General features: G+C 38.0%; 2 protein-coding genes across 2 annotated transcripts; both read right to left on the bottom strand.

Moving 5' to 3' along the window:
• Positions 1 to 531: 531 nt before the first annotated feature.
• On the bottom strand, positions 532 to 4530 carry LOC113775546 (glutamate receptor 2.2-like). The gene is made up of 5 exons (XM_027320476.1): positions 4402 to 4530; positions 2626 to 3938; positions 2173 to 2485; positions 1608 to 1996; positions 532 to 1373 (listed from the first exon to the last, which is right to left on the bottom strand). Exons 1-5 carry the CDS (start codon positions 4520 to 4522, stop codon positions 825 to 827), a joined length of 2685 nt encoding a protein of 894 aa, XP_027176277.1. The 5' UTR covers positions 4523 to 4530; the 3' UTR covers positions 532 to 824.
• A 747-nt stretch (positions 4531 to 5277) lies between these two features.
• LOC113776025 (glutamate receptor 2.2-like) lies at positions 5278 to 7931 on the bottom strand. Its single transcript, XM_027321089.1, has 4 exons — positions 7218 to 7931; positions 6763 to 7075; positions 6221 to 6609; positions 5278 to 6011 (listed from the first exon to the last, which is right to left on the bottom strand). Exons 1-4 carry the CDS (start codon positions 7911 to 7913, stop codon positions 5436 to 5438), a joined length of 1974 nt encoding a protein of 657 aa, XP_027176890.1. The 5' UTR covers positions 7914 to 7931; the 3' UTR covers positions 5278 to 5435.
• Positions 7932 to 13846: the final 5915 nt, after the last annotated feature.

A 13846-nucleotide genomic window follows, 5' to 3' on the forward strand; every position in this document is an offset into this window, starting at 1 on the left:
TTTGAATGGTGAAGACGACGAAGAGAGGACAGAGGTTGTTTGGGTTTTAGGTTTGTTTCCCTGATAAATTGTGATTTTGGTTAAAGAGTTTTTATTTTACTTGGTTTTGGTTAAAGAGATTAAATTATCTATCCGATTAATCGATTAATCAATTTAACATGGTCCGAGTTGGATTATTTGAGGGTTTGGTTTATTAAGGAACACTTGGCGAGATTATAAAGAGTGTGATAGGGTGTGACACAGAGGATTCCTTGCGGTACTTTATGAGACCACAATCTCGGAGTCCGTACATCCTGACAAATCTGAAAATTTACCTGTGTACGAATAGGTGCACTTCTACATTCCTTTAAAGAAGGATGCCCCAACCTAAGCGTGATTATTTGGTATTAAAGGAACAGCATCCATGTTTCTGACATAAAAAATGCTTGGACGCTTTCCTAGATCATATGCGAATCAGTATGGATTTCCTGCATAGAATAGGGAAAAAAAGAAAAAGAGTAAATAAAGTAAATTTACAACTAGAAGCCGGAATGTGAATCTACTTAATCTACAATATGTTGCTGTTGTTAAACAAATAATCGAACCCAAATAAACAAAAAATAAAAAATCATGTAGATCCCCTCATCGATTCACAGACAGGCGAACCAAAGCTTAGTAACTAGCTAAAATAAAAATCGATGAACCATAAGGAATAGCTTAATGCAACATGTTCAGCCCTCTAAGTTGTGACTTGAATAATTTTGTGCTAAAAAGCACCAAAGAAGCCTGAGACAAACATTCAGATTATATCCTACTTGCTTCAGTATTTACATGCTTCTGGTACTTCATGAACTGATTTGTTTTGCAGAAACAGCAATGCCTCTTTGCTCAGACTCAGATTCATTTGCTTGACCATCTGTAGCTGAAATGTCCGCATTTCTTTGCTCAGATTCACGGGCAGGTGTGCCTGGTCCAGACGAATCATCTAAATTTACCCTATCAGAGTCATCAGGCCCTTGTTCTTTTTCACTGAATGAATCTCCACTACGATCAGGATTGACTGTCGAGTTAACTTTTGGTTCGTTCCCCCCGAATGATAGGAAAACGGAACATCTGTGGTGATAGTACCTGACCCTTTCAGTCAGTTTTTGACCGACTGAGGTCTCAGAGCAGAACAATGCAAATAACAGAGCTGAGGCTACTAGAATAAAAAGTCCTCCAAAATCAAAAGCTGTTAAACTGAGGCTTTGCTTGTTGACTGAATCACTTTGATTAAAAGGGGAATACTTAGGTCCAGAATTCCCTTGCTCAATTGCACCCATATTTTCATCTTCTGTCACTGATAGGATTGCTCTTGAGAAGTTAACAACTAGTGGAGACTTCAAAGGGAATGCCTGGAGAAACATTGTATGATATTTTCATGTATAAATATAGAATTTGTCGTGCAGAAATAAAGAAACACATGTCAATGCACACAATTGCAATTTTCTCGAGAAAAAAAATCTTTATTTAAAAGTTCACATCTTATATTGTACAAATGCTTCCGACCATGTGACAGTGTTGAAGCATGCTCATATACTGTCCTAGTATACCTGAATGGAACACACAAAGAGGGAGGGAGAACTTACAAAGCCAAATCCACCTGTCCTGAATGTAGTGCCAACTATTTTATAGTCGGAGTCGTGTTGATCAAGAAACAGCTTCATATAAGGGATTTCGTCAAAGATAGCATCAATTCCTCCATTTTCGCTCCCCTTATTCATAGCATAATGATAGTCCTCAATAGTTGAGTATTCCTTGATCTTTGACTCGTTAACATGGAGACGATCTACCAAGAAATCTTTTGTAAAGCTACCTTTTTGGATGCCGATGTAATAGTCATTTGAAAATCTGAAATCTAGCTGATCTACTGTGAAAATTGCTGATAGCTTTGCGGTGTAGCTCTGCATCATGATATAAGCCATTAACAACCACACTACCAACACAAACCTCGACCAGTGGCTGGCAACCATGTTTTCTGTCAGCAGCAGAACAGATTATAATATTACTCGAGTTGATAGCTCAATATTTACTATCCATTTATATGTAGAAGATAGGGAAATACTAATCTCTGCAACTTCTACAAACATTTATACTGGTCAAGGAACAGCACATTTAGAAAATTCATTAGAAAACGTGTCAAGGAGAACTTACTTTCAGGGAAAGCGAGAATAGAAATTGGAAACCAAAAGAGAAATCCAAATTTCTGATTATTTGTTCCAGCAGAATCAGACTTCTCATTTTCTCTATGCTCCAAAAGCCTGAGGACTATCCCAATGAAAATGCAGGCGCTCATAATTGTCAGCCAAAGATCCCACCTAAAAGGTTTTACAAAACTCCACATGCCTTTCCCCTTTTTATTTCTTACCACAAAAACAGTTCCTGATTCAGAGTATGGCAATGTAAAGTCAACATATCGTGCTCGGTCAGCCAAAATCGTTATGTCTCCCACAGCTATATCAAAAGCCTATTGCAGCGTCAAAAGAAAGAGAAAGCAATATCAGATTGATGCCACACTGGTTCTCTGTAAGTCTGTCACCAAGCAAACAGTTCTTAAAAGCAAATAAAAATCGTGAAACAAAGACACAGAAATGAGAAGAAACCAACCTTGCCCACATTGTGAAGAAGAGCATTGTAAGTTCGATTACATTGTCCACTTTCAATTGTAAAAGGGATGATCTCATAATCAAGACTAAAATTCAGCTGCACCATTACAGCACTGAATATATCCAGTGCATAACCAGTGATCTTAGTGTGGTTTCTGTGAAGATTGTCTGGAACATTGATAAATTCATATTTCTTGGGGACCCCTACTCTTAATTTCTGAATAGCCACTCCTTTTGGATGTTTTACTGAATCACCAGGCCATATAATGGTCTTTAGTTCCTTTATGGAAGTTGAATATGATTGTCTAGTGCTCAACGACAATTTTGGCATAATTCCTTGATCAGGTGTCCAGTAACCAATCGTTTTATCCCCTGTTTCAAACACGTTGACTATCTCCAAGGCTGAAGCTTTCAGCTGCCCATCAATTAAGTAGAACTCCCCAGTCAAGCCTTGAAATGTTATGCTCTGGAGTTCTCTTACAAGTTTTGGGCCAATTTGAGAGATTTGTACACCGAACATGTCACTTCCACTCTTGCTGTTGTTGATATCCAAGAGGACAGGGTTTACCGGTCCAATATTTTCTACTGCCATTGCCAGTGCCCAAACTGTATCATATGCCCACAGACCATACACATTTAGCTCTCTCCCCGTACTTTCAGGTTTCATCAGAAGCATATTCTTTTTCCACCTGTTTCTGAAATTGTCTAGATTCTTTGTCTTCGGTACATGAGCCCTTAGACCTAAAACACCTTCCATGCATTCAATGGCAGCAGAATCTATAGAGTTCAAGGAGTTGCCCAAGCTATCAGTGACAAGCCAGGCATATCCTTCACTCATCATGTCAGCCTTTTGGGCAAGAAGAAATAGCCTAGACCCAAGTACAGCATTCATGTGCACTAAGAAGACCCTAGTTTGCATTGTCTTCAATTTTTCCAGTTCATTCACGATGTGACCGTCTTCAGCTAATGTTGAGATGGCAACCACGTGTGCAAGCCGGATATCAGCATCTTGAAATGCTTTATTCAGCATAGACAGAAACCGAGTAGCATAGTTAGTATCTTGATACAAAACGACTGCTTCATGCCATTCAAATCCTTGGCAGATGGAAGCAAAAGCTTTTGCTTGGTCTAAGTCATTTGGTGTACGTCGAATGAAGTAAGGGCTTGGTGTATAGGAAAGAGAACCGCCTCTATGAGTAAAGGATATTACAGGGACATGAGCTTTCCCTCCAAGTTCCGTTACTAATTTACCTTCTGTCCATGTTTGAGGCCCAAGAATACTATGCACTTCTTCATTCTTTATCAGTTCAAGGGCTGCATTGCATTTGAAGAAAACAAAGAATTAGTCATCGTGATCTTAATTCCTTGGCCATAATAGTATTTTACCTTTTTATTGATACGAACTTTGATCTAAATGGCCACCCCTGCGATTATCATTTTTGTCACACTTTTCAGTTGTAGTGTTATCTATAAATTTCACACTTACAATAATTTTGACCATGACATTGAAGACGCCATTTAAAAATACTTGAATCAGCAAATAAATATGTTTACAAGGGGACATTAGATTTGACTTTTGATTATCAGCATCAGGAAGGACCTTCAATGCATGTTCTTCTGGCTTAAGCAGTATATTACAGCAGGAAAAAAAAAAAAAGAAGGATATATGACAGAAAGATGATACAGGCCACAATTTACTTTGCAAGTGCTAAATGGAGAGTTCTAGTGGAAATGATGTAACATCAAATTTTAAAAACGAAATGCACATAGATAAAACCTGAAGATGTCATATCGAAATCATTGTGAGCATATTTCCTGTGGATATCCAGTCTAGTTCGATAATCTGCATGCGTGGCATAGAAATCCGAATGTGCCATTGAAATACATACATCTATCATGGCCCCCATGAAAGAATTGGAATCAAGAACAGCACCAATGCGGACCGAGTAATGCGTTGGTGCTACTCAGGTATGGTTTGATACGTACCTCTTGTCGGACATACATTTGACTGATTTTTTATTTTTTGGGATATATTATGAGAAATTAGCCCATTCACTCACTCTTTTACGTGGCCATGGTTAATTAAGCAGCAAAAAATTGATTCATTTTTTTCCTTGTTCAAAATGCATGAACGCATATTGCTTCTATGATTGAATATTTCCCATTCAACGTCCCACCAACCTTACGGTCTAGATAATCGATTAAGGAATATAAGAATAGCAATTAATTTTTGGATAGGAACATTAGTGAACAAAAATGTGTGAAAACGGAAAACTGTATAGAGCCAAATTGCTTCTAAATGAAAGTTGCATGTATGAGAAGATTCCTCATCTTGAATCAAAGTAGAACATTGGCCAAGAAAAATAGACAATTAATCCTTCAACGAATATATACGACAAGCTAAGATCAAGCATAAACATGACTCCAAGCCATTCCATTTGTTAGCTGAATGACTCCAAGCCACTTATAACTATTAATTTCATTCCATTATTAGACAAAGGCAAAATATGTGCCGTATTATGTAACCACACAATCCCTTCTTCTTCTTTTTTTTTTGGTAGCTGCTCAAAAGTCAAAACAACTCGACCATGGTTACAGTGAAAGATAAAAAAGCTGTCTACATGTATTGTACCCAAAGCTATATTTAAAAGGCTAGAGCACAGGCTCAATTAAAAGGTCTACAAATTAACCAGCATGAATAACTCCCGCTCATGTTTGTCCCGGATCATCTGCATCCCAAAAGCTGGCTGCAAGACCTATTTGCTGAAACCATTGAAGCCTGGGATTCCCTTTCTATCCTGTCTGAAATATTTACATTACTGTATGCTTATTCAAGAACCAGTTTGTGTTTGTTTGATCAGTTAGCTGAACTTCCTGGATTGAATCACTTTCCACAGTTTCATTAGCTTCACCATCTCTAGCTGGAGTAATCAGATGGCGTTGCCCTGAATCATGATCTATGCCTGGTCCTGACAAATCATTTACATTGAACTGGTTAGGCCCTCGAACTTCTTCTTCGCTAGATGAATCTCCATTCGGATCAGCATGGACCATTGAGCGAACCCTTGATTTGCCGTTTCTTCTGAATGATAGGAAAGAGAAACATTTGTGGTCAAAAGATGTTGCCACTGCGACGAGTCTTCGACCAACTGGAGTCTCGGAGCACAACAGTGCAAATATCAATGTTGAACCTATTATGATAAAAAGTCCTCCAAAGTTGTAAGCAGTTAAACTGGGGCTAGCTTTTTTTATTGCATCAATTTGATTATCAGAAGAGTATTGAAGTCCAAAGTTTTTCTGCTCTATTGCAGTCAGGTTTGTAGCTTCTGTGACTGCAAGGATTGCCCTAGAGAAATGGACTACCAGTGGAGATCCTAATGGGAGTGCCTGGATCAACATTGTTAAATTACAATGTTAAATTGCTGCATATCATCAGATGTATTTCAGAAAGAAAAATGATTTGGTGCTCAAACCATAAGAATTAGAAGAAAATTCTGTAGATTTAGAAGTAAATTATTGCCACAATAGATAAATCATCAACATCGAAACGGGAAAATCAACCTAACAGGAAGAGAGAAAACGGTTAGATTACTCACAAAGCCAAATCCATCCGTCCTGTATGTAGGTCCAACTATTTTGTATTTGGAATCATATCGACCAAGAAACAGTTTCATATAAGGGATTTCATCAAAAATGGCATCAATTCCTCCATTTTTGCTGCCTTTAGACATGGCATCATGATATTCATCAATTGTTGAGTATTCTTTGATCCTTGACGAATTAATGTGGAGACGATTTATCAAGAAATCCCTGATAAAGGTACCTGCTTGGCAGCCAACGTTATAATCATCGGAAAATCTGAAATCAAACTGGTCTACTGTAAACATCGCTGATAAATTTGCTGTATAGCTCTGCATCAGGATGAAAACCATGAACAACCATACAGCCAACACAAACCTCGACCACTTGTTGCCAACCATATTCCCTGTTAGCAGCAGAAGGTAAAAGCTATTTCATTTATTTATTTGCAGAAGACATAACACAGAACATAAAATATGTTCTTTGTGTAATGAAGGCATGGAAAATGAAAAGAACATTTTGGGATGTTCACTAGAAAGTGAGATCTATGGTAACTTACTTTCAGGAAAAGCGAGAACTGCAATTGGAAACCAAAAGAGCAAGCCAAGTTGCTGTTCATGTGGTCTAAGAGAATCAGAATCCTTCTTTGCTCGGTTCTCTAATATTCGAAGGACTATTCCAATAAAAATGCAGGTACTGACAATCGTTAGCCAAAGATCCCAACTAAAAGGCTTTTTGAATACCCACATGTCTTTATCTTTTTTGGGTTTAACCACCATAACAGTTCCGGATTCAGAATATGGCAGTGTAAAATCAACATATTTTGCCCTGTCAGCCAAAATCGTTGTGTCACCAACCACCATATCAAAAGTCTATGTCATCATCAAAACGAACGAAAAGCTATATCAGAATGATTGTATACTTATTCATCGTTTATAGATGTCATTTTACCAAGCATCCCAAAACTGAGTAACAAGTAGAAAGAAAGAGAAGCAGAGGTGAGGAGATACCAACCTTGCCTAGTATGTTTTGAAGAAGTTCGTCATATGTTCCATTACTGAGTCCACTTTCATTTGTAAAAGGAATAAATTCATAATCAACACTGAAAGGTAGCAGTTCCAATGCAGAAAGGAATATGTCTATTGAATAACCAGAGACTTTGACCTGCTTTGTCTGAGGATCTGTTGAAATATTGACAAATTCAGTGAAACCATATTTCTTAGGGATCCCCACTTTTAATCTCCCTGTTGAAGGAATAGACCAGCCTTTTGGCTGCTTTACTGAATCTCCAGGCCAGACAATGCTTTTTAATTCCTTTGTGGAAGTTGAATATTTCAGGCGACCTGTTAAATCTAATTTTCGCGTTATTCCTCCATCCGGTGTCCAGTAACCTATTGCTCTGTCTCCTGTTGCATGAACATTGAATATCTCCAAAGGTGAAGGTTTCAGCTGTCCATCAATTAAGTGGAACTCTCCAGACAAGCCTTCAAATGTTGTATTTTGGAGCTCTCTTAGAAGTATTGGGCCCGGTTGAGAAACTCTTAAATTAAAAATCTCACTTCCATTCTTGCTGTTGCCTGACTCCAAGAAGCCAAGATTTACTGGTCCAATTTTTTCCACTGCCATCGCTAATGCCCAAATTGTGTCGTATGCCCATAAACCATACACATTTAGCTCCGTCAATGTACTCTCAGGTTTCATCAGAAGCATATTCTTCTTCCACCTGGTTTTGAAATTTCCTAGACTTCTTGATGCTGGTACACAAGGCCTTAGGCCTAATACACCTTCCATGGAATCAACAGCATCAGAATCGATAGAGTTCATGAAATTTCCTATGCCATCAGTAATAATCCAGGCATACCCTTCACTTGTCATTCCGGCATGTTTGGCAAGAAGAAAAAGCCTAGATCCAAGTTGAGCATTCATATGCACCAGGAAGACCCTAGTCTGCATTGTCTTCAGTCTGTTCAGTTCTTTCCGAATGTGATGGTCTGCAGCTGATGTCGAGATTGGGACCACATAAACTGCTCGAATGTGATCCTTTTGGAATGCATCATATATCTTGGAAAGAAATTGAGTGCCATAATCAGAATCTTCGTACAAAACGACTGCTTCATGCCATTCAAATCCTCGGCAGAGGGCAGCCAGAGCTTTCGCTTGGCTTGAATCATCTGGTGTTGTCCGAATGTAGTAAGGACTTTGTCTGGAGGAAAGAGATTGACTTCTAGCACTGAAGGATATAACAGGCACATGAGCTTTTCCTCCTAGTTCCACCACAAATTCATCTTCTGTCAACATTTGTGGGCCCAAAATGCTATACACTTCTTCATTCTTCAGCAATTCGAAGACTGCATTCCATTCCAAGAAAACAGTGTTAGTCCTGGTAAATTTTTGTATTTTACATCATTGAGAACTGTTTCAAATAATACGATTTGTATGCTCCAATGAAAATTCAAGGTTATGTATCAGAGTTCAATTTCCTTCATCCTGGATTATATAGGGGAAGACTCTGACATTTCGTTCCATCAATAAAATCTTTTGGAGGCTTTCAAATCCAAAACTTTGATAGTATTAACATTTCAATCACCAAATTGAACGTGTCAAATAAATATGACTCAAGTTAAGGAGTAATATGCATGTGGAGGAAAGATGAGTTTTAGAATCATAATCAGAAGAGAAAGAACCTCTATGCATACCATTATGCATCGAGAAGCATTATGGAAACAACAAATGAACACAGACAACTTCAATAAAATGGTGATACATGACCGATGCTGAGATAGAAGAACAAATATTTGCAACTGCTAAAAATGGGACTTCACAGCAACAATTTCAAAACTGGAAGCACAAATATTCCATTATAACCTGCGGATGCTCCATCCAATTCATCATGAGCATATTTCGTGTGAAGAACTAATCTCGTCTGATAATCTGAATGCGCAGCATAGAAATCCGAGAGCGCCATAGAAATACATAAATCCGCCATGGCTCCCATGGGAGTCCTGTAATCAACAACTGTTCCAATGTGTACTGAGAAATGAGTTGGTGCTGCAGTTGCATTCATTCCTTCATCTCCAGCTGCAGCAGTAGCAAATCCTCCATCCCACATCAGAAAAAATATCACGTAGTTGAAGGACAGGAAGCGTTTGATAGTAAGCATGTTGAAATTGAAATTTCTCATAAGAGGCATTTTTTAAGTTTTGGCCCTGTTGCTCAAAGTCTTTTTCTTAGTCTTATAAAGAGTTAATGATGGTGTAATAGCCATGGTTCAAAGTCACGGTCGCGGTCGCGGTCGCGGCCCGGAACGTTCCACATCGGTCTCGGCATATCGGTCACGGTCTCGGTGAGACGCAAATTTTAAAGTATTTAATATTCTAAAAATTGTTAATAATATAAAAAAGTATGCTAAATAAAAATAATTAAAAAATAGCAAAAGAAACGGCCAAGTCAATCCGTCGCGGTGTGACTCGACTGATTTCTCGTCTTGATTCGGGATAACTCGGAGTGTCTCGGCCGAGTCAATCCGTCGCGGTGACGACTCGGCCGATTTCTCGGCGAGTCAAGTATTTCGGTATCGTTTCGTCACGGTATCGTATCGGTAGGGGTCGAGACGGTGACGACTCGGCCGAGTCGTCTCGGTCTCGGCCGAGACTTCGAACCATGGTAATAGCCAATCTAAGGTTCCATCAGACAATTATGGGATGATATATATAGATTGAACTTCTCCTTTTACTTGAGGAAGAAGAGTACTTAAACCACATGGAGGCCCTGAATTCGATTCTGAAATCTATAGTAAGGAAGAACGAGTCTTTTTGGGCCCCTTTCTCCCTCTCTACAGGTTGAGTAGGAGAAGTTTGACGAATTCAATCTTCAGTATGGAGCCCGTAGCAATTAGAATGGTACAATGCGAATGCAGTTGGAAATGGGAATGGGATCTCATGGAGCTTGAAGTTTCTTGGAAAGTATGCAGAGTAAGGTTTGGACCAGGGAATTAACACAACCGTTTCTGAAACTGAATATGCAACGAAACAATCCCAACAGTAGTATTGTTCTGCATTAGACAATTCATGCTCTTCTACTTCTACCACGAGAATTTTATCCAAATTTTAGTCCAGTCAAATGAAATTATAGTCTAGCCAAATGAAATTTCCTAGCAGGCAGAGCACATTCTAGATAATAATTTAGCTGAAAATTCAAGACATGTCTGTCAAGATTAGTTTGACTCCAAAATTTAGCCTTGAAAGCGTGGCATGCAATATATACAACACTTTGGGAATAACATTTCCTGCCTTCTTCGTGGCATATCTGTTTTGTGCTAACCTATTATGTCATCTAGGTCACGCTCGCAATGTATTGATAATTAGTCATCCTTTAATTTATCTTCAAGCAAAGTTACAATTAATGAGCCAAAGATTCCACGATATTTGTTCCTGCAACTCCAAATTCTATGCATCAGTAACATCAACAAACTAATTTTTTCTTGATGCTAACATCAACTACTCCCTTGTCACAGCTGCATTTGGTGTTGTGATGTGGGTGTTAATGTAGTTTGCAAAATAGGAAAGGTTTGCACCTTTTGAAGCACCCTTTCACAGTGAAACTTCATGTTCCTTTGAAAGGGTACATGTGAGCAATTTCTAACAGTTTTCTGAATATTGTGGGTGTATAAATCAATGGGTTGAACACCAGAAAACTAACTGAAGCATTTTTATTCTTGACTAGACAAATCCAAGAACTTGCTACTTGGTTGTCTAATTAGAATTCATTGTATCCTAGAGTTTTTGCCCAGAGACCGGATTAGCAACATAGTGGGGGCAATCAAACTTCAAGGAAAGTGATTACACGCCTTGAATTCTTCAAGTTTTGATCCCCGTTTATGTAAACTTGTTTCTAGTGAATTCTCTCTTGAATTTTTCTGATTAGACTCAATATACTCTTGTACTCCTATATTATTTTCTACAATCTTGAAGTTTGATTGATTGACAAGAATGGAGTCTACACAAGAGAGTGCTGTCAAAGTTATGAATCAAGATTTCATTAAGTTGGATAAACTTGATGGAACCGGAACCAACTTCAACCGTTGGAAGGACAAACTTATGTTCTTCCTCACTGCATTGAAGGTGGCTTACATTCTCAATCCGAATCTTCCGGAAATTCCTGCTCCAGCGGAAGGTGAGTCCGAGGAAGTGACAAAGCAAAGGCAAAAGTGTGAAGAGGACGAGATTATTTGCCGAGGCCATATTCTCAACACCCTCTCGGATAGTTACTACGATATGTTCCAAGGAGTACGAAATCCAAGGGAAATCTGGGCTGCAATTGAGCGAGAGTATACAACCCAAAAGCAAGGCACAGATAAGTTTCTCATTAAGAAATATTTTGAGTTCAAGTTGGTTGATTCTTTTTCTCTTATGGACCAAATTCATAATCTTCAAGTGATAGTTTCTAAACTTAAGGATTATGGTGTTGAAGTTTCTGAATCTTTCCAAGTTGGTGCAATAATTGCAAAGTTGCCACCATTATGGAATGATTACCAAAAGAAGTTGCTTCACACTTCTGAAACTTTAACTTTATCTAGTGTTTTGAAACATCTTAGAATTGAAGAAAGGGCCAGAATACTTCAAAAACTAGAAGTTGATAGTGCTCCTAAGACTAATATGGTTGAAGAGAAAATGAATTCTGGTAGTAAGAGAAAGAGACCTGAGAATACTAATTCAAAAGATAATAAGAAAAAAATAGAAATTGTTACAATTGTGGCAAGAAAGGCCATTATAAGGCCGAGTGCAAACTCAACAAGAAACAAAAGAAAAATGTTGCTCCAAGTGCTAATCTTGTTGATGAGTGTGCAGAAATTGTAGCAATGATGACTCTTGGTACAGTGACTGAACTTCATATGACGACACCTACTCCTTCAAAGGATTGGTGGTATGATTCTGGTGCTGCAGTTCATGTTTGCAATGATAAGAATCAGTTCAAGAGTTATGAACTTCTTGAAGGTCATGAAGTTGTCATGGCAAATGGAGTTAGAGCCAAGGTTCATGGCAAAGGGGATGTGCATCTTCAATTCACATCCGGTAAAAAGTTGGTCCTTACCAACATACTTCATGTTCCCGATTTTGTTAAGAATTTAATGTCTGCGGACATTCTTAACAAGAAAGGATTGAAGGTTGTACTAGAGTCAAATAATGTAATTTTGTCAAAGAATGGTGTATTTGTAGGGAAGGGCTATTCTTGTAATGGAATGTTTAAGTTGAGTATTAATAAAGTGAATGATATTTCTGTTTACTCTTTGGCTTCTACTTGTTCTTATTTTCTGTGGCACGGTAGATTAGGACATGTGAATCATAAAGTGCTGAAATTTATGTCTAAAGATGGCCTAATTTCATATAATGACCTTGAAAATAAGAAATGTGAAACTTGTGTTCAAGCCAAGATTACAAGGTTGCCTTTTCCTAAAGTTGAACGACATACACAAATGTTTGATCTTGTGCATTCTGATGTGTGTGAATTTAATGGTTTTCTAACTAGAGGAGGAAATAGATACTTTGTCACATTCATATATGATTGTTCTAGATTTGTGTATGTGTATCTGATGAAACACAAAGAAGAAGTGTTTGGTATGTTTAAAACATACAAGGCTTTAGTAGAAAATCAATTGAATAAGAAAATTATAATTGTGAGAAGTGATAGAGGGGGTGAGTACTTCCCTAGTGAATTCTCAAAATTTTGTGAAGAATGTGGTATTGTACACCAAACCAGTGCACCATACACACCACAACAAAATGGTTTGGCTGAAAGGAAAAATCGAACTCGTGAAGATATGGTTAATTCCATGCTTGTGAGTTCAGGGTTGCCAAATAATTTGTGGGGTGAAGCTTTGTTAGTTGCATGTCATGTTCATAATAGAATTCCTTCCTTAAAAACCAGAATTTCTCCCTATGAAGTGTGGAAAAATAGAAAATCAAATCTGTCTTATTTAAGGATTAGGGCTGTATAGCTTACTATAGGATCCCTGATAATAAAAGGACTAAATTGGGACCTAGAGCCCTTAAAAGTGTGTTCGTTGGCTATGCAGAAAATTCGAAAGCCTATAGACTATTTGATCTTGGTTCAAATATAATAGTTGAGTCAAGGGATGTTGAGTTCTTTGAAGATAAGTTTCTTAAAGACTCAACAGTTACTATAGGTCCATCCTATCCAAGTGCAGTCTCTTCTAGTGGTACAAAAAGAAAAGAAATTGATACTCCTAGTGAACCAAGGAGGAGTCAAAGACAAAGAAAATAAAAACAATTGCCCCCCGACTTTGTGTCTCTTCAAACTATTGTTTTTCTAGTAGAAGGAAATAGAGATTTTCTACTAAATAAAACTCCAATTTTGTTGAGTGTAGAGAATGATCCTAAGACATATGGTGAAACTATGAAATCGAGAGATGCTGCATTTTGGAAAGAGGCTGTGAATGATGAAATGAATTCAATATTGTTTAACAATACTTGGGTTCTTGTGGACTTGCCTCAAGGTTCTAAAACTATTGGTTGTAAGTGGGCATTTCGCAAGAAATATGCCACTGATGGAACTATTCTTACTTACAAAGCTAGGTTAGTAGCTAAAGGCTATAGACAAAAGGAAGGAATAGACTATTTTGACAC

Source organism: Coffea eugenioides, chromosome 6 (assembly GCF_003713205.1).
Source record: "Coffea eugenioides isolate CCC68of chromosome 6, Ceug_1.0, whole genome shotgun sequence".
NCBI lineage: Eukaryota > Viridiplantae > Streptophyta > Magnoliopsida > Gentianales > Rubiaceae > Coffea > Coffea eugenioides.